The sequence below is a fragment of the Tasmannia lanceolata genome, unplaced genomic scaffold, assembly GCF_043159265.1.
Source record: "Tasmannia lanceolata isolate RefF3 unplaced genomic scaffold, GAP_Taslan_0.1 ptg000054l, whole genome shotgun sequence".
In the NCBI taxonomy this organism is placed as follows: domain Eukaryota; kingdom Viridiplantae; phylum Streptophyta; class Magnoliopsida; order Canellales; family Winteraceae; genus Tasmannia; species Tasmannia lanceolata.
The window spans coordinates 364,323-382,692 of record NW_027518731.1 but is presented as its reverse complement, the minus strand read 5'-3'; the positions used below and the strand labels follow the sequence as shown (position 1 = coordinate 382,692).

Genomic DNA, 18,370 nt, shown 5'->3' with positions numbered 1-18,370 from the left:
CCTTAATAGAAAATCTAACCCCTCTTTTTGTCATTGCATAACTCAAAGTTAAGATGCATTAACCTCACCTAGTACTACTAGGCATACGTCTCATGAAATAGAGTTTCAAAGATCTTGAGCAGTACGCATGTCCAAAGCCTAAGGAAGAATCGTAAGCAAGCATGTAGAATTAAGCCAAGCAATGATAATCTTATCATTCAAAGTCTATGCTTTCCCACAAGAGTGACTTGTCGTCTCCATCCATCACACTTTGTAGGTATTCAGCAGTTACCATCAACAAGGAGAAAGATCATCTAAGGAATTAAATAGTCATAGAATAGCTTTATTATAACAAGAAAAAATAAAAGAAAGAATAAGTTGAAGACGAAGAATCCATGAGAATCAAAGGACTAAAGATGGAATACTTTGGCTGTAGACTGGAAATAATGCTAACTGAGATTAAAATTACTCATACAAACCAACCAAGCTGTCAGCTCCAAGCCACGCTACTTCAATTTTTTATTTTTTAAAGATTTACCTTGTGGTTCCAACTAAGATGGGACGGCCCTGTCCAAACATGAATTCAACTTCTTCCCGAACATTTTCCCATTTCCCACGTGCAGTCTAAGACAAGATATGATCCAAAGCATATTGAATTGTGGACGGATTTTGGTTATTTAAAAAAAAAAAGGAAAATGAAATGCGGTACACACTGCGACTAAATAAATTTAAAATTCTTACTGCAAAAGCTTGAATAGGTAAATCTTTCCGAATATTTGGTAGATTTGTAGGAACTTCAATAACTGGCATCTGGAACATTTTTAAAAATTCCTTCTCCTGCATATAAATTTTAAGCATTTGCATGAAACAAAAATGTAGGACATATAGAAATAGACAAAATTTTCAAAATTCAAATGACAAAACCCATACTTCAGTTGATAGTTCAAAAACCAAAAAAAAAAAAACGTACTTCAGTTTTTGCAGTCCCAGTCATTCCAGAAAGTTTTGGATAGAGCTTGAACAATGATTGATATGTTATTTGTGCCACAACCACTGAATCGGCCTGAAAAATGCAGAGCAATGGAGATAATATTGTATACCAGTTGAAGAATGTCTATTATAAAAGAAAAAGCCATTAAAAAAAGAATGTTTTTCATATAATGCAGAATAAAGCTTCCAAAGTCTGTACTGAAGTCAAGTTTTACCTGGATCTTAAGGCCTTCTTTAGCCTCTACAGCTTGGTGAATACCCTCAGACCATCTCCTTTTCTCTTCAACTCTCCCTGTAAGCTGAATAAGTTCCAGGTTTCTCAATTTTTTAAGAAAAAATAACAAACCGTGCTTACATATCTTTCTGACATAATTATTTCCAACATGATTATAGAATCAAGTATTGCTTCTGATAATCAGAAGAACGTAGCCTGACTAATAGGGAAAACTGTAACAGATTAAAGTCACTCAAGGAATTGGTGCAAGACAAACAAATGGATTGTGGCATCAAATACTAATAGATTTTGACAATAGCAATGCCATGATATCAATGAGTTTCTAACCCAAAATGGCCTATTCAGGGGACATAATGCATTAGAAAAGTTAATAACTGTGACATTTAAACTTCCTTGACACTGAATTAAGGCAAAAAAAAAAACACTCGACAGAAGGGTTCCTCTCATAAATCCAATATTAAACAGCTTGAGCCCAATGACATCCTCTTGTAATTTATTTTGTTCTTAATAATTTTTTGTTATAACAATACATGAAGTACACTTAGCAGAGAAAACAGAAGGTGATTATTGGAGGAAAAATGTACAAAATAAGATGTAGAAAATCCTTCGGAGTTATGCAAAAAATATGAAGCGAAATATGAGAAATGAAGAGGAAACAATATTATTCAAAAAAGAGTACTAAAATGGAGAGAAATAGAGTGAAAATACAGTTGAAAATGATGTGAAAAGAAGACACTAGGTTTTCAAAAACTAGGAAGAAAAAGTGGAGAGAGATAAAGAAAGAGAAGATGTTTTGTCATAGCAAACGGTGCCCCTAATAATGCGACTTAATTTCGGATGTGATGAGAAGAGAGAAGGAGAGAAGATGGAACAAAAACGTGGGGAAGTGTTGAATATGATGTGAAAATAAGAAGTAGGATTTCCACAAAAATTGCAACCAAAATACAATTAGATTGCACACCCAAACTAGCTCATAGAAAACAAATGTCAAAGGAATTTATACCAAGAACTTGAGTTTTTTATTTAGATTAAAAACAATTAGATTGCACACCAAAAAAATTACACTTTAGACGCTATCCACTGTTATCACTACTACAAGCATTGATGCTAAAAAAGGCTATGGCCTTGCTCACTTGGTTTTGTAGATTCACAAAAAAAAAAATAGATTTGAATATGATGTGATTTTAAAATGAGGAACCTGTTTTTGTATGTTCAAAACAAAAAATAGAGCTGAGTATGATATGAAAAGAGGAAAATAGGGTTTCCACACAAATTGCAACCACTCAATTAGATTGCATACCCAAACTAGTTTATAGGAAACAAATGTCAAAGGACTCTACACCAAAAACTTGAGATTTTTATTAAGAGGAAAAGTATATGTATCATGTCACACTTTATGAGTGTATCGATAGTTATCACTACTACAATCATTAATACAAAAATGGTTACGGTCTTGCTTACTTGCTTTTGTATATCCAAAATAAAAAAATGCTGACCACTTTTGTCTTAGAAATTTATTGCACGGCAAATGAAGTACTCATATATCATTCAAAATAAAAGAAACAGGAAGCAACTAGAAAAATAATATCACTACTGAGTTTACAAAGAAAATAAGAAATACCTCATTTATTATGAGTGCTTTCCCATTTCTAACCATGTATTGGACATCCCGCCGGTAGAACTCTTTGGCCTTCAAGGCATTCATCACAAACCTGTAACATCTCAATCTTAACTCGAAACATTGAAATGACGGGAAAAAAAGAAGAAAAAACTATACATATAAAGGGAAGAATAATGCAACATGAAGGAATCCAATCAGTATTTCTAAAGAAAATAACCTGCTAAATGAGACCTTTGGAAATTTTCTTTTCAGGCAATATTTAGAAAGATAACTCAGACCTCAAACTGTTTCTCTTCGACATATGACAAAAGAGAGCTGGGGTAAATATCTCAATGAAATGAACGTGGGAGATGTGAAGATGTCTATAAATATCTAGAAGTATCATAATTAAGCAAATGATAGTTTGATTATCATGATGAGTAGAAGAAGAAATGAGGTTGACCGCTCAAGTAATGGTTCCACATACGACCGATGGTTCAGATGTTGCAAGAGATATCAGCCACTTGGTTGAGCCCAGAGAACACCCCTATATATATATATAAGAGTGCTTTAAACTTATATATATAGGAGTGCTTTAAACTTAATGTTCCAGGAGCAACAGGAAGACCTCGCCACCTGCTTATCCGCTTAATATTATTGATTTGATTTGTATTGAGGCAGGGCCATTCATCATGGCCTCAAGCGTGTACAAAGAATTTCTTGTGGGGCCATCAGTGGTTAGAAGGTGGGGATTCCGTTCACTGCTATTTGCTTTAAAAACTGACATGCCAAACCATTCAAAAAAAAAAACTGACATGCCAAGCCCAAAGCAGGATTTTAAATCTCATTGGAGATGTTTCCTCAATAGCAAACTTCTTGGGAGATATACAGAGCTCATCCATGAAGAAGCAAATGTTACACGGAAGGGGTAGCAAATATTGATTTGAGCCAAGTATTGTGTTTGGTTGGAGTAGCTCGCACCATAGATTAAATGTCAACATTCTAGTCAACATCCTAGTTTATTGATTTTCTTATTAAGAAATTCTTTTCCAGTATTATAAAAGACAACTTCCCTACTTGTGGGCCTCAAATACCAAGTTTGTGGGCTTCGACGATTGGTGTCTTGAACTGCATAACCAATAAAAGTAGCAGGAAGAAATAATAATAACTGGAAGTATAATCCAACTAGAGATAAGATACAAAAACCACTATTTGTCTTTCAGTAATGAATTCCCATAAACATTTTCAAAAAAAAAAAGTAATGAATTCCCATAAACAATGAAAGAAGGAGCTAGTTTATTGGTAATTCCTACTCCAACAATGAAAATTAACTCCAGATTTAGTGAAGTAATATGAAAACTAATCAATAAGCACATCAGTTGAGTGGCACCAAAAAATTGATCGTGAAGCTAGAGGCCACAAACTGTCCTACGCAACTGCATGCATGAAAAAAAAGAAGGCCAGTGGCTAGTACTTCTCATTCAAGCAAGATCACACTAAGTCCCTGTTTGTTTGGGATTATGAGAACCGGTTGTCAGTCCCAAACCGATTATTTGACTCAAAATTTAACGTATTTTTTAGTCCAATAGTCACTTTGGGACTCACAATCGGTTCTCATAATCCAAAACAAACAGGGCCTGAACTAGCCCAATCAATGTAAAATAAACTATTCACACAAAGCCCGTAGTGAAGTTAGTGATAAATCAGTGACTTGTATGGGGCTTACATGGGACGGTTTACAATGCATCACCCATAAAAACTCCTGAAAAACCTCCAACATTATGCAAAGCTTTGTCTGGATCCTTACTAAAACTAGAAAGGGAACTTGTTAATACTCCCAAAAATGTTATATTAGAACCCTTTTCAATTCAAAATGTTATGGATACTGAAAAGAAAACACCCACATGATGAGACTTGTATTTGCTGTTTCAAAAACTACCAGGTCATAGGATGTGCAGTAACAAAAAGGAGACTACAAAAGTACATTGGATGGTCCCAGGAAAGAAAAAGAAAAAAATCATAGGCACCTGGCCCAAGGATCATTTTCATCCCATAGGTCATTTGTTTCAAGAGCCATCTCAGCAAGCGCAACTCCATCCTCAGTCAACTCCACAGAGTTATCCTTAAGTTCCACAGTGTAATGCTGTAAATAGAAATGCTTAGCCATATTCTTAAGACGGTTAGAAAAACAAATAAAAAAATAACAGTGTTAATCAAGCAGCTACTAAACTTACAAGGCCCTGTACAAGCAGCTCAGCGACTTTTGCAGCAACTGGATATCGAGCGGCATCTTTACTAGCCTGAAGAACCAAAATAAAAGAGAATGATACCACTAAACAAGCTAATTTAATCCAGGTAAAATTATTTTTCATAGATATTAGCTATTATTGACATTAATTATAAAAGACAAAAGAAAAAAGAAAATATTGGTACAATTACCTCACCACTTATTAACAAAGGATTCCTTCCTTCATCAATGAGGACTGAATCAACTTCGTCAACAATTGCAAAATTGAATGGTTTGGGCCTGTTTTAGATAAGGAAAGATGCTAGTATTTCAGGAAAACAAAGACTATAAACTTTATATGGTGCTTGCAAATGTACCATCTCATAACAAGTTGTCCTCTACTTCCGGAAAGATTGTCTCGGAGATAGTCAAAGCCAAGCTCCTGCAGGACACGACAACTATCACAATATCATAAACAAGTACGCACCCATATCAACTTCAACTCGGTTTAGGGTTTACGGTTTAGGGGTTTAGGGTTTATCAAATCCACTACCTGGGGTTTAAAGCCCAGATATCCAATCAAATACCTACGATGTAAATCTTCAAGGAGATACTACCAGCAACTTACTGAGTTATTGGTGTATGTTATATCACAGATATAGCTGGATCGCCTCTCTTCAGCTGTCATGCCCCTCTGAAAATGCAAACAACAGTATAAATAGCAGAGAAATAATGACAATTTCCTTGCAGGGGTTAAGTCTTGTGCCTCAAATTGTAAGATGAGAGTGTAGTAGGTCCAATTCCAGCCTAAACACCAACCAGGAAAAAAAAAAGGTGATTTAAATTCCATGCATTCATACATGTGAAACTACCTGTATAAGACCCACTGAAAGACCTAGAAAACGATGAACTCGACCCATCCACTCTGCATCACGCTGGGCCAGGTAATCGTTGACAGTTACCACTGCCAATAAAAGCAAAAATGTAAAGAAAACACCAAGAAACAAAGGTACTTGTTATCTCAAAAACTGGTAATTATATCATGTACTTTATTTAGCAAGGTGTCTAACATAATATTATAAGCATCACCTGCACACAAATCGTAATTAAAAAAAAACTCACTGCAGATCAATTTTCTTGTATCTTGAGTATGCGAAGGAAAAAATGCTACAAAGGTTCTGAGTGGATGCAAGTCACACATTCAGAATGATGTAAAATTTCAGCCAACTAATAAAATGAAGTCGTGCATCCCCTGAGCTAATTAATGAAATCGATCGACTCACGAGACAGCCATGCAAAATGAGCCCTTCTAATTACTAATTACTTGATAAATAGTAACATGAATAGTAGCATCCTCTTTTCCGGGCATAAAACCTCGTATATAATAAGACCCTATAGACATAGCTCCCAATTAGATGTTGTAAGTAGTTTTTTTTTTTTTTTTTTGAATGGTTAGATGTTGTAAGTAGTAAAATGTATATTTTTATTAAATCAATCTGATGTAATGGTTTCTTATACTTTTAAAATATTTTTTTACCTTATAATTATTTTAAAAAATCCAGTCATGGCACCTTTTTTTGGTAGGTAAGCTACAATTGAACCTCTTAACCTCCAAGTCGAAGAACAAAGCCTTGACCATTCAGCTAGAGGCTCAATCCCAGTCATAGCACCTTCTCCGAAACAGAATACCCAAACAGACAGAACACCAATGTGTTCCGTTCTTGTGAGCAAAATGAAAAGCCCACCGAAACAAAATTAATAAGTATACAATGAACAGGCGATTTCAGTGGTGATAGAAATAACAAGCTTATGAGTTATGATCACTTGCCTCTAAAAATGAACAAAGATCCCAGTTCAAAAGCAGAACAAGCCACAAAGATAAGATTGTAGTAGCATGCTTGTGAAAATTCAACTTGGGAATTTGTTAGTCAAATTCAACATAAGAAGAAATAGCATGAATACCCATAATGCATACAAGCTAACACTTCAAGTTGAGAATAACATACATCTCCTGAGAATTTCCAAACACTCTTTTAAGAACAAAAATAGATCAATCACAAAGGAATGCATACCATGGACACCATCTCCAGTCAGTGCATTAAGATAAGCTGCTAACGTAGAAACGAGAGTTTTCCCCTCACCAGTCTTCATCTCAGCAATGGAACCATCATGAAGCACCGCCCCACCGATAATCTGATTTTAACCAATGCCGGTGAGAACAAAGTTTTCTCTCTCAACACACATATCATATCACCCAAAAATAGATACCTGGACATCAAAGTGCCGCATCCCAAGCTTCCTCCATGCGGCTTCTCGAACAACGGCAAAAGCCTCTGAGGAAATGCATGAAACCATCAACGAGCATCGCAAAAACACAAAACCAAAATAAACATTAAAAAACACACAGATATATGAAAAGAAAAGGATTGGGCCCTCTTTGACTGCCACAAAAATCCATCCTTATTTGCAAATAAAAGTATCTTTAAGTTAATCTCATTTGTAAATGGAACATTAAGGCGTCTTTAGAAGCTAATAACTATACAATTTCTAAAACTACCATAACAAATATTTGAATATAATCACATTTAGGGCTTCTTTGGATGCCACCAAAATCAGTCCTCATTCGCAAAATAGATTGTTTTAGTTTAATCTTATTTGCAAATGGGACATCAATACTTGCAAATGATCATATTTAACTTCAAAACCATCTGTGCATAAGATTATATGCAAAAATAATTTTTCGAGGTATCCAAATACGCCCTCTACTTAAAACCCAATTGCATAGAAGATTATATTCAAATAATTTTTAGGAAAAGATTAGTTACGAACCAGCTTGAATGTCTGAGAGTGTTTCCCCTTGGCTAAGACGAAGACGAAATTCTAGGGTTTTTGCAGTAAGCTACCAAAAAGAACGAAAACCCTATTAGCAGAAGAAAAAAAACCCTAATTTTTTATAGTAGTATTAGTCTGTGGAACAATGTAAACGAACCTGATCATCTGTGAGTCTGCGAATAATCGGTTCGAGAGAATTGACAGAATCCACGAGACGGTGGTAATCTCGAACGACCCAGTAGTTTAGATTCGTGAAATCGCTCAAGTTCTTCTTGAGATGCCCTAAATTTTCCTGAAACAAAAGAGGACACTGTAGAAGAGAAGAAAGGAGATAGACCCAGGTAGATAGATAGAGAGAAAGAGAAATATAGGAACCTTGAGAGAAGAAGCAACGAGGAGTTTGGGAGAAGAACGAAGCCGAAAGCGAAACGAAGAAGAAGAAGAATGAGAGAGCTTGGTAGAGAAGAAGGGGGTTTTGGTGGGGAGGAATGGAGGGGGAAGAAGGTGTTTGGTTGTTGGGAGAGGGGGCGACAGAGCCATTTCTTGCCCCTGCTTTTTTTTGGCGCGGCAATGAAGCTCTGTTTCTTATATACTATGTCTCCAGAATTATCATCCGCGCTTTAATAAGGGAACTAGTAAATTCGCACCCCTGTAGGATAATTAGCACCCCTTGAACGTGAATTAGCATTGACCATCCTCAACCCAAGGCTCAGGTTGTGTTGTGTTGGGTTAGAGTTGAGGGAATGCTGTCTCTGGTTGGATTAGGGCTGGCCTCAACCCGATCCAACCCGACCTGATTTGCACCCCTAGTGAGTGTTGGTTAGAAGATATGAGCTTCTCATGTCCTAGCTATTATAAATTTAGGGCCCTAAACAGCCTACACCAGTGACCTGTTAAGAATCCAAACACATGTTTATTTTCAGTTGTGTGTGTTAATAGCATGAATGTTTGTCAAACTAGATTTGCAAGAATAAAAGGGAAAATTACATTTACACCCCCTCTAGTTTCTAACACATACACTTCTACCCCTGTGGTTCTAAACGTGACAAGTACACCCTACACCCCCTCCATCAACGGTCCGTCAGTTTAATCTGACGGAAAGACTGAAACTAACCATGGTTAATATTTTGATGACAGAAATACCCTCATTTGCAGAGGGATTAGGGTTAACGCCATTTCCCACGTCCGCCGTCGCACCTCCGGCCACCGCCACCGTCGCCACCTCCGGCCACCGCCATCACCTCCACCACATACAATGAAATCCCATTGGCTACATCAAACCCACATTTCAAGAAAAAAACATTGATAAAAACAAAAAAAAAGCCCTAAAATATGAGGGATTATGTGCAAATCATGATAATGGTGTGAATGAAGACAAATTAAACTCATAAATTGAGGGTTTATGTTGATAAATAAACAAGGGTTTGAATCAAACCCTAATTTTTAGTTTTCAAGTTTGAAAATCCTAATTTTCAACTGGGGAAGACGAGGGCATTTTGGTCATTTCCACCTCGCCGTATGGTTTGTCCAGTTAAAAAAACCCAATGAAACCACAGGGGGTGTAGTTGTCACGTTTAGAACCACAAAGGTAGAAGTGTATGTGTCAGAAACTAGAGGGGGTGTAAATGTAATTTTCCCAAAATTAAAATAACAAAGTTCAAGACAGTCAAATAAAAAACACATCGGGTATACGTAGTTCACCACAGTATGTATCTACATCCACAGAAGAAGACTTCAGAAGATTTCAGTATTTGGAGAATAAAAGAGATTATAAGAAGTTCCCACCTGATTACATGAGACACAAAGCTCTCATTGCATTACACGAGATACAAATCCGACATGCTTGATGCTTGGAGAAAACATTTGTTCTTCAACAATGTGTTAAGAACTTTATGCAACCCAGTGCCTTGCATCATTCAAGGCAGCCTCCTTGCCTAAATTCAAGGCAAATTCTACACTATCAACCCTATCTTTTATGCATGGTTTTAAATAACAGACATACCCCCCCTCCCCCCCAATATATCTGTATCGACGTACCTCTAGTTATATTTAAGATTTATACCGAAACCAATATGAAATGATTGGAATGTTTCTATTTCCAATCCTACCAAAATGTATATTAAAACTATAATGCATGAACAAAAATTACAAGTGTATTATTGGTATGCAATATCTTTATGTGTCACATAATTATATTTATATGAAATATTGTTTTTGTATTATGTATAAGTATTTATATAAATTACATGTGGTGAAATGTGGTATGTACTAGATTATCAGACATGTGTGACAGTACATGTCACTAGGTTTTTATGTTGTTAAAATTGGCCTAGAGTTTAAGCGTCTCAGTAATATTTGACACATGCAACTTGAAATGCATTCCCGAGGAATTGTCAAATAATTTTAATACCAAAACACCTCCAAGAGTGGGAAATGGGTAAAGTGTTCTCAATGTAGAAAATGATAAAAATGCTCAAAGAAGCAACAAATACCTACATCTAAGGAACATATTAAAAGATTTTTCACATTTTCAGAATGACATCAACAACCTTTAGGTGCATAACCACTTATGTTGCTCCTTTTCTTCTATATTAGCAGAAGGAACGCGATCAATGTGCACAAAAAGAGGAAATTTAATATCTTATTTGGAGGGTGAGGAGGTCACTAGTCCACCCATTTACCCCAAACTTTCGCTTTTGTGGAATGTGATATTGTCAGCAGGTTTTATGGAAAGAGAGGAATGCAAGGGTGTTTAGAGGCTTTATGAAATCCCCTCAAATTTTCTCTACATTAAGGCCGCTGTGCGTACAATTGCTTGCGTCATAGCCTTGCCTAGTTTAATAGTTTTCGATTTGTTTCAGCCCATGAACTATGAAAAGAATGGCTAATGCTGTGTAATAGTTGGGAGACAAGGACAGTTATTGCTCAAGTGTGGGAGCCTCCTAGCATCGGATTCCTAAAGTTGAACTCTGATGCATCCTAGCACCGGATTTGAACAAGTAGCCTCTCCACACGTTAACAACAACTTCCTCATGTTTTTAGCATTTTTTTTTTATCAAAATGGCAAAACTATCATCCTTGTAACATATGGCGGGTAGGGATTTGTTCGATTCCACTCTTGATTAGGTAGCCGGTCTCCTTATCAGCTTTTGAAAAATATTTCTTAAATGTCCCTAAGCATTGCATTGCACATTTTTTTTTTTACGAAAATTATCTTTAATCACTTTTAAAACCAAGATTGTTTCGCCTAAAATAGTCTTAACTTTCATTTTCTCACTTTAAAATGATTGTAATTTTATAAGATTACAAAGCAAAATAATTTTGGCAAAAAATCATGTTTTTAAAGTTACAAGAAGTGTATTATGTCAAAAACAGAAGAAGAAGAAGAAGAAGAAGAAGAGTTTACCACCCAACGTACATTAAAATAGAGAGAAGAGTACACAGAAGTCACTTTCATGATCAATAGGGTAACGATATAATATTTGACACCTTTGGTAACCCGAAAAGAAAAGGGGATGTATGAAAGAGTTCGAGATTGTTGATTTTGTAGAAAATCATGACTCACATGGTCTTTGTTGCATCCCAAACAAACATCTCATCCATATGGTTTGCAACTCGGGTCAATTTTTGGAAATTCGGGTTGAGCTTTTACCATAAATTCGGGCCAGGGTTGGTTCAATTCATTTTTAGAAAAAGCTCAGCCCGACGAGACCTAAGTTGCACCCGATACTCATTAGTAGGATAAAAGACTACAAAAATCAATTCTCTTGACAAAACCCTAAACAAGGCTTGATGGTTCAAGGGCTTAGTATCATCCAATCAAGGTGTTCTCTATGGCATTTGGTCAGACTTATGATTGCGGTTCACATCAACTAGTGATCACATAAACGAGGCAGTAGCGAGGCCCAGTAATTGCCTTCTAGGAAAGAGCAAAAAATGACTTTCTTATTATCATTTTCCTTCACAAACAAATCATAATTCTTGATGTCAAATTGATACACATTTTACAAATTAGGGTTTGATTAGTAAGAAAACCCTTATAAGGAATCAAAGCAAGATGGTGTACATATCATTTCTGTAGTAGATTTCCCCTCCCTAATTGCTAGAGAGCCTAGAAGCAATTTTTCCCATGTAACCAGACCATGGGGGAGCAATTTTCATGGCTAACTGCCCCTTCAACTTCTTCCATTCCTCCACCCACAAAACATAGCTAGATTCCTCTGCCAACACATCCGTTGACACCTCCTTCCTCTCCACCATCCCCCTTGCATACTCTTCAAATTTCTCCATCTTCTCCCATAATCTTACCAAATTCCCCCCATCCGTCTCCTTTCTAGCCTCCTCCCCCCACTCTCTTGCCTCCTCCAGCCGCGCCCAAAAGCACGAATCCTGCGTCAATCCAGCGTATCGGCTCCTCCTCCCTCTCTCTTTATCGACCCCACCTTCCTTCTCCGCCCACCACCGGTCGAACACCTCATATCTTCTTGCCCTCCTGTTTGTTAAAGTATAAAAGATTAAATAACTCCTTCTCGAACGACTTAAGCTTTTGGAGTAATTGGTTGTTTCACATGGTATAAGAGCAATTGCCTGGGTTCAAAACTCCTTGATATTAAAAATCCACTTGTAATGGCCAACCCAAAAGAGGGGCCACACGTGTGTGTGTGTTGTGTGTGTGTGTGGGGTGGGGGATATTGATCGATTTCTCATGAAAAGATATTTGGGTATAGTGGTAAGTTATTAGTCAATACCTTCCTGGTGCCATATAGTGCCCATGTGTCCTGCGCTTCCCCATCCTATAGTACTCTGCAATGTCCAATGGCTCTACTAGGAGCTTGTAGAATTGCGATGCATTCACCCATTTCGCGCGTTTGTGGAAATCATGGGGTAGTTGGTTTGATTGGATCATGTCTATAACAATGTCCCAAAACTTTGCGAGCTTAATTCGATTCATGTTTACGGCTGAATCTCGCTTCGGAGCTCTCCTTAGCTTGAAGGAGTCATAGTAGCCCATGTAGTCCTCGCAGTAGGCTTTGTACCACTCGATCTGCGCTCTACATGGTGTTATCTTTGAGAGACGAATAGCGAGATTCGCACTGTTCAAGTTCGGCTTCCGACCCATCTGCCTTGCCATCATCAGACATTCTCGAGTTGCCGATCGAGCTTGAGCCGATACCTGTTGATTAGTGTTAATTTGTAAGTGAAATCTTTGCGGATTATGATTTCCATGGGAATTCAATGGTCCTGTTTGGATTGCAAGGAAAACATTTCTGATGGAATTATTTTTTATTGGGAAATTTTTTCTTTGAATGATATCGAGGGAAATGAAATGATTATAGCTAATTTATTGGGTAATGGTATTATCATAAATTGAAGGTCCCTCCAAGTTGGTTGGTTCAAGTTATATTTTTGTTGTGTGGGCAAAAAAAGTACGAAATTTTACCATTATTTTTCCTTTCCAAACTTCTCCAGAAAATTTCTTCAATCCAAACGGGGCCTTAAGCACTGATTCTATTGACGTAAAATGGGTGTAAAATAAATCTTACGGCCATATTTTTCAGCTAAAAATGGGTGTAAGTTTTTGTTTTACGCTGAAAGAAACAGAGGCTTCGCGCTATTTGATGGGCTGATTTTTTTAGAAATCTATTTCAACCTGTAAGAGTTCTGGCTTTTTCAGTTAACCCACATATTTAATTTCAGCTAATATTGAATTCTCCTTAGATGCAACAATTACCTGCTTTCCCATTCCTGAGGCCTCCAATGCCAAAGAAATCCCAGCTTCGTAACCGGATTCCGGCAATTTATCATCAAAGCTTCTCCTCCTAAGGAATTGATTGGATAATCTTAGTACAGTTTCACCATATGTGAGGTGATCTTCAATCCTGGAATCCACTGAATTTGCTGTGAACATCAAGTGATGGAGCATTCGAACAACCGCGGTCTGATTATCAATACAAATTCCACCTTCTCCTGAGCAAAACAGGTAGCTCCCAAATGGTTTATACGGGCTCCGATAATCCGATCGGAGACTTGTCATTAAGTCATCCTCTTCTTCCTCTGTTGCTTTTTCCTCTGCCAATGCCACTTCCTTGACGTGAGTGGAAAGGAAAAGGCCTAATTGGTCGATCTCCTTATCTGATAATTGGATTATGGGTTTTGTACATTGATGGGGAAATCTCATATATGAGTGCCAAAATTTGAGTATGTGGTCTATTTGGGTGGAGATGGGTGTGATTGGAGCGAAGAGGAGTGTGGGCCCAATGTCGGATTTGGAAACAACATGGCAGAATTTGCCGCCCCATCTTTGCTGGAGAATTGCTCGTGAAAGTGCGGCGTTTCCGAGTAACGGAGAGCCAAAGGTGATGCAGAGGAGGGAGAGGGAGGAGAGAGAAGGGAAGGAGGAGAGCAAGGAAAGTGCGGCTAGGGACGCGATTGTTCCTCCAAGTGAATGGCCTGTGAAAACCACGGCTCTGTGGTTGCTCACTGTTGCGGAAATCTACAGTGTACATAAGACCAGATTGTTAGTGATGTATAAATGATTAAACAACACCAACTTTAACAGCTTAAGTTTTTTGAGTAATTGGCTGTTTCCACTGTACCCAAGCTCATGTCTTAGTTTCAAAATCCAACAACTCTTTGATATTAAATATTCAGGTGTAGTGGCAACCCAGAAGAGGGGCCACATGTGCCATGTGTATGGCTAAACCAAAAGACAGCCCACACATGAGGAGTGTTGAAGTATAAATGGTTAAATATATAACAACAACTCTAACACCTGAAGCTTTTGGAGTAACTGGTTGTGCTTCATGCTTCATGACAGGTCCTCAGTTCAAAACCCAACAACAACTCCTTGATATTAAAAATCTGCATGTAGGGCCAACCCATAAGAAGGGTCATGTGTGCCATGTGTAGGGCCAACCCAAAAGAGAGGGGCAACACGTGAGGGGGACTGTTTTTTTAATAGTTTAAAAGACCATGTAAAAAATTGGGTTTTCGAAAATAATTTTCAATTATTCAAAGAATTTTGTAACTATAGGCATATTAAAGAAAAATTTCAATTCTATGCTTGGCTAGCTAGGAATGTTACAATTATCAAATCAGATACCATGATAGCGAATTCAAACTCAAAAGTATAGAATTTCACCTGGTTCCAGAGCTCCGGCCTGCGGTACATGGAGAGAAAGAGATCGAGAAATCCAGCATTAACCATAGTCGGCTTTCCATCGTAATCTCCCACCACCGAGAAAAGATTGTTCCCTTTGGTAATCGGGACCTCGCAGAATGGTCCAATTCCATCCATTGGATTTGGATTGGCTAATGCCTGGACCCCAGAAAAGGCGATATAAGCCACATCTCCAATTAGATCAATTACAAAACTTCCAGGCGCCATAGTATTAGCTACACTACATTGTCTCCAAGCATCTGAGAGTATCGGAGTCGAGCCCAAGAGAAGCCCCAGCGTTTGGCTGGTCTCAAATCTGCCATGATTATTAATACCAACATCATCATAATTATGATTAAGGACTATATATTGGCACTCCCTTGCTTTGATATTGGCATTTCCTAACCCGGAATTCACCTAGAAACAAGGGGTCGGGGGGGTGGAACCTTAAATTTTATTAATGAATGAAAAGAGTCACATGAAGTTTAAGGGCTTCTTTGGAAATCTTATTTGCAAATAAGAATGATTGGAGTAAAATGTTATTCTAAGTCCAAAGAGGCCCTTAGAGGGGTGCCAATATCAAAACTAAGGGGTTAGATTGTATCAACTTGAATTTTTTTTCATGCAAATAACAAAGAATAGAAATTACTTACGGGGGTGCTTCGCCTTGAGCTTCCATCTGCTTCTGGGTTTTGGGTTCTTCAGTGCTTTGGAATTGAAGGTTGAATGTGGAAGAAGAAGAAGGTGGATTATAAAGACTTGGACTTGAGTGGATTTCATAATTTATTTTTCCACAATTAAAATCAAAATCAAAGTGAGGGGAAGACTTGGACCAAGACTTGCGTGTCAAAAGAATACGCGTATGAAACGATAAATGTTATGGTGTGGGTCCCATTCACTACACGTTTGATATTGACGGTCAGGATTTAAATAGTAGACCAATGACCATGGTCAAAGCTTTTTTTTATTTGTCTGCACTTGCATAAGATGCCGAGAGAGTCTTATCTTAGAGAAGGGTGCAACGCTCCAAAGCCGCGTAGATTTACTCAAAAGATCCCACACGTCTCTGCTGATATTGGCACTACCATGTTTTGATATGGGTGCAACTTGGGTTGGGCCCAACCCAAACCTGACGGGTTTAATCGGTTTTTTGCTTGGGTTGGGTTGGGTTGGGTTGGGTTAGGGTTGAGGTCTTGGCAACCCGACCTGAAATCTCTGACATCGTCCTCCTAATTTTAGGGGAGCGATAAATCTACTCCCCAAATTGATAAATCGACTCCCCATGTGTCTTTCTCTCTCCTCTAGGTTAGAGAGAGAGAGAGGAGAGAGATAGACACATGGGGAGTCGATTTATCACTGCCCTAATTTTATTGTGATTTTATTAAGACCCGAACTCAACCCGTGTTTAGACACTTTGGGTTAAAGTTGAGAGATTTAAAGATAGTTGAGTAAGAGTTAGGGTTAGGGTTAGGGTTAGGGTCGGCCTTGTGTTACGGTTGATTTTCTTAAAGACAGGTTGAGTTAGGGTTAAGGTATTTCACCTTGTGTTGGCTTAGGGTCGGCCTCAACCCGATCCAGCCCGGCCCGAGTTGTACCCTCTCTTTTAGGAGAAATTATATGGTGCCCGATCGTACATACTCTGGTAAAAAAGTGCTGCTCTTGATATTTGATCCAACAGCAGCCCTTTAAAAATATGAAAAAGAGGCTTCTCTTGGATCAAATATCAAGGGCTGTTACAATTCCCAAAGAGTTGCAATTCCAAAAAAAAATCCCAAAAAACTATCTACAGAATTAAAAAAGCGACAAGGTGAGTTGGGGCTCATTATCAAAACATTGTAGTGCCCATATTCATACAAGTAACCGATCTATAGTGGCCCATGCTATGCATGAGTGTCAAATAATGGGCGCCGCCCCTTCAAAACATGAGGTGTAAGCTAGTGGGGCCTACCTTATGCATGGGTTTGTGTGGGGATTATTTGAGCCACCATCAAAACATGACGTAAAATGGTGGGTCCCACCGGATGCAAGGATTTGAGTGGAGTTGGTGAGCCCATCCTATGTTTGTTCCTATCCGGGGATCGGGATTTTCCCTTTATGAGTTGGTCCAGCATCTCCACCTAAATCCATGTATAGGGTGGGGCCAACAATGCTATGTGATGGGGTCCAAAATCTGCAACCAATCGGCTGTTGACACGTGGCCCCACAGGGACCACTGCAAAGCCAACACCTGTCCCTGCTAGGTATGACACCTGGACCAATGGGGGACTTCCACCTGCCCCTCCTAGGTATGAGATCTGATCCATACAGGGGCTACCACCTGTCCTGGATAGGTGGCTCAGCACCACTATAAATAGCCTTCACTTGTGCTAAGGTGAGGGATCTGAGATCAAAACCCTAAGCCTTTTGCTCTGCACTCCTGCTCATACTGACTTGAGTGTCGAAGCGCCCGTCCGGAGCACCACTCCGGGTTGGTCTTCTGACCCTTTGTATCCTTGTCTGTGCTTGTGCAGCGCAGGACTTCACTAGCCCTTCAGCTGTGGCTTGTCAGATCAGCCCTTCCGGCCCTACCATAACCTGTTACCAATTTTAGACCTAACAGATTTGGCGCCATCCGTGGGACCCCGCAACAAAAAGCTGTTCGGAACCTCACTTAAGCAATGGTAGGGAAAAACGGAAAGCATGTGCCAACCTCCCGGACGACCCGGGCTACGGCCCCCCGCGAAGGAAGAAGCGAGCGACTGGTCTCGCAGATAGAGGCCGGGGCGGCCGGGGAGCAAAGTCCGACTCGCTCGGACCGTTCAGACCCTACCCCGACCCCAAGGGAGATGCGGGCCCTTTTCCAAGAAATGACAGCCGTGATTGCGCAGTTCAGGAATCCGGCCCCCGCACTCCAGCAGCACCCAGCCGAGGCTTCTCAGCCCACCCAGAGGAGGGGAAGCTCCCGCAGAGAGCACACACCCTTGCCCCGGGAACAGACTCGTCACTCCACAAGACGAGATCACCTCTCCCGGGACAAACATGTGCGCCCCGAGCCTCGCCTACATCACCGGTCATGATCTCCTTCCGTACAAAAGCATGGTAGCAGGAGAGACCCCATGCACGGAGAAGGATCGCGGCACCGGCGAAGGAGTCCGTCCAGTCAGTCCGGCTCTGCTATGAGCCCGCCGGCAAGAAGAGAGAGGCCCGCCCACCGGGCAGAAAAGAGAGACGACCCGATGTTACTAAGGATCCAGCAGATGGACCACCGGATTGAAGAGCTCGCCAGAGAGCAGGGCCGGCCTGCCTCCCGGATCTTCACAAGCGCTCCCCCATTTACGGATAAAGTGCTCAGCGCGGCAGCCCCCGCGG

General features: G+C 39.4%; 2 protein-coding genes across 4 annotated transcripts in view; both read right to left on the bottom strand.

Annotated features, from left to right (window-relative positions):
- Positions 1 to 8,439, bottom strand: part of SECA2 (Preprotein translocase SecA family protein) — a 38,331-nt gene extending 29,892 nt beyond the window's left edge. For both annotated transcript variants that reach the window (XM_077375539.1, XM_077375540.1), the window contains exons 1-16: positions 8,239 to 8,439; positions 8,021 to 8,155; positions 7,861 to 7,930; positions 7,300 to 7,364; positions 7,104 to 7,224; positions 5,904 to 5,995; positions 5,660 to 5,725; positions 5,409 to 5,473; positions 5,244 to 5,331; positions 5,039 to 5,104; positions 4,832 to 4,947; positions 2,826 to 2,916; positions 1,185 to 1,268; positions 950 to 1,042; positions 721 to 816; positions 518 to 603 (exon numbers count right to left, since the gene is read on the bottom strand). In XM_077375539.1, the coding sequence (XP_077231654.1) occupies positions 518 to 603; positions 721 to 816; positions 950 to 1,042; positions 1,185 to 1,268; positions 2,826 to 2,916; positions 4,832 to 4,947; positions 5,039 to 5,104; positions 5,244 to 5,331; positions 5,409 to 5,473; positions 5,660 to 5,725; positions 5,904 to 5,995; positions 7,104 to 7,224; positions 7,300 to 7,364; positions 7,861 to 7,930; positions 8,021 to 8,155; positions 8,239 to 8,403 (1,499 nt within the window). In that variant the 5' untranslated portion in view covers positions 8,404 to 8,439. The remainder of the gene's footprint in view (positions 1 to 517; positions 604 to 720; positions 817 to 949; positions 1,043 to 1,184; positions 1,269 to 2,825; positions 2,917 to 4,831; positions 4,948 to 5,038; positions 5,105 to 5,243; positions 5,332 to 5,408; positions 5,474 to 5,659; positions 5,726 to 5,903; positions 5,996 to 7,103; positions 7,225 to 7,299; positions 7,365 to 7,860; positions 7,931 to 8,020; positions 8,156 to 8,238) is intronic.
- A 3,325-nt stretch (positions 8,440 to 11,764) lies between these two features.
- LOC143864817 (lipase-like PAD4) lies at positions 11,765 to 16,013 on the bottom strand. 2 transcript variants are annotated; one of them, XM_077375662.1, is made up of 5 exons: positions 15,676 to 16,013; positions 15,005 to 15,338; positions 13,595 to 14,356; positions 12,612 to 13,036; positions 11,765 to 12,355 (listed from the first exon to the last, which is right to left on the bottom strand). In XM_077375662.1, the coding sequence occupies exons 1-5, from the start codon at positions 15,699 to 15,701 to the stop codon at positions 11,959 to 11,961; spliced, it is 1,944 nt and encodes a 647-aa protein (XP_077231777.1). In that variant the 5' UTR covers positions 15,702 to 16,013; the 3' UTR covers positions 11,765 to 11,958. The 2 variants fall into 2 exon arrangements, with proteins under 2 accessions (XP_077231777.1, XP_077231778.1); XM_077375663.1 differs by having other exon boundaries at positions 12,317 to 12,450; positions 15,676 to 16,010.
- Positions 16,014 to 18,370: the final 2,357 nt, after the last annotated feature.

Bases quoted from the DNA above. Each gene is read 5' to 3' on its own strand.
- LOC143864817 (XM_077375662.1), bottom strand. From the start codon at position 15,701: ATGGAAGCTCAAGGCGAAGCACCCCC. The intron at 15,339-15,675 runs GTAAGTAATTTC...TAATCATGGCAG, and splicing joins GCTCAAGGCGAAGCACCCCC to ATTTGAGACCAGCCAAACGC. The intron at 12,356-12,611 runs GTATTGACTAAT...TTTAACAAACAG, and splicing joins CACTATATGGCACCAGGAAG to GAGGGCAAGAAGATATGAGG.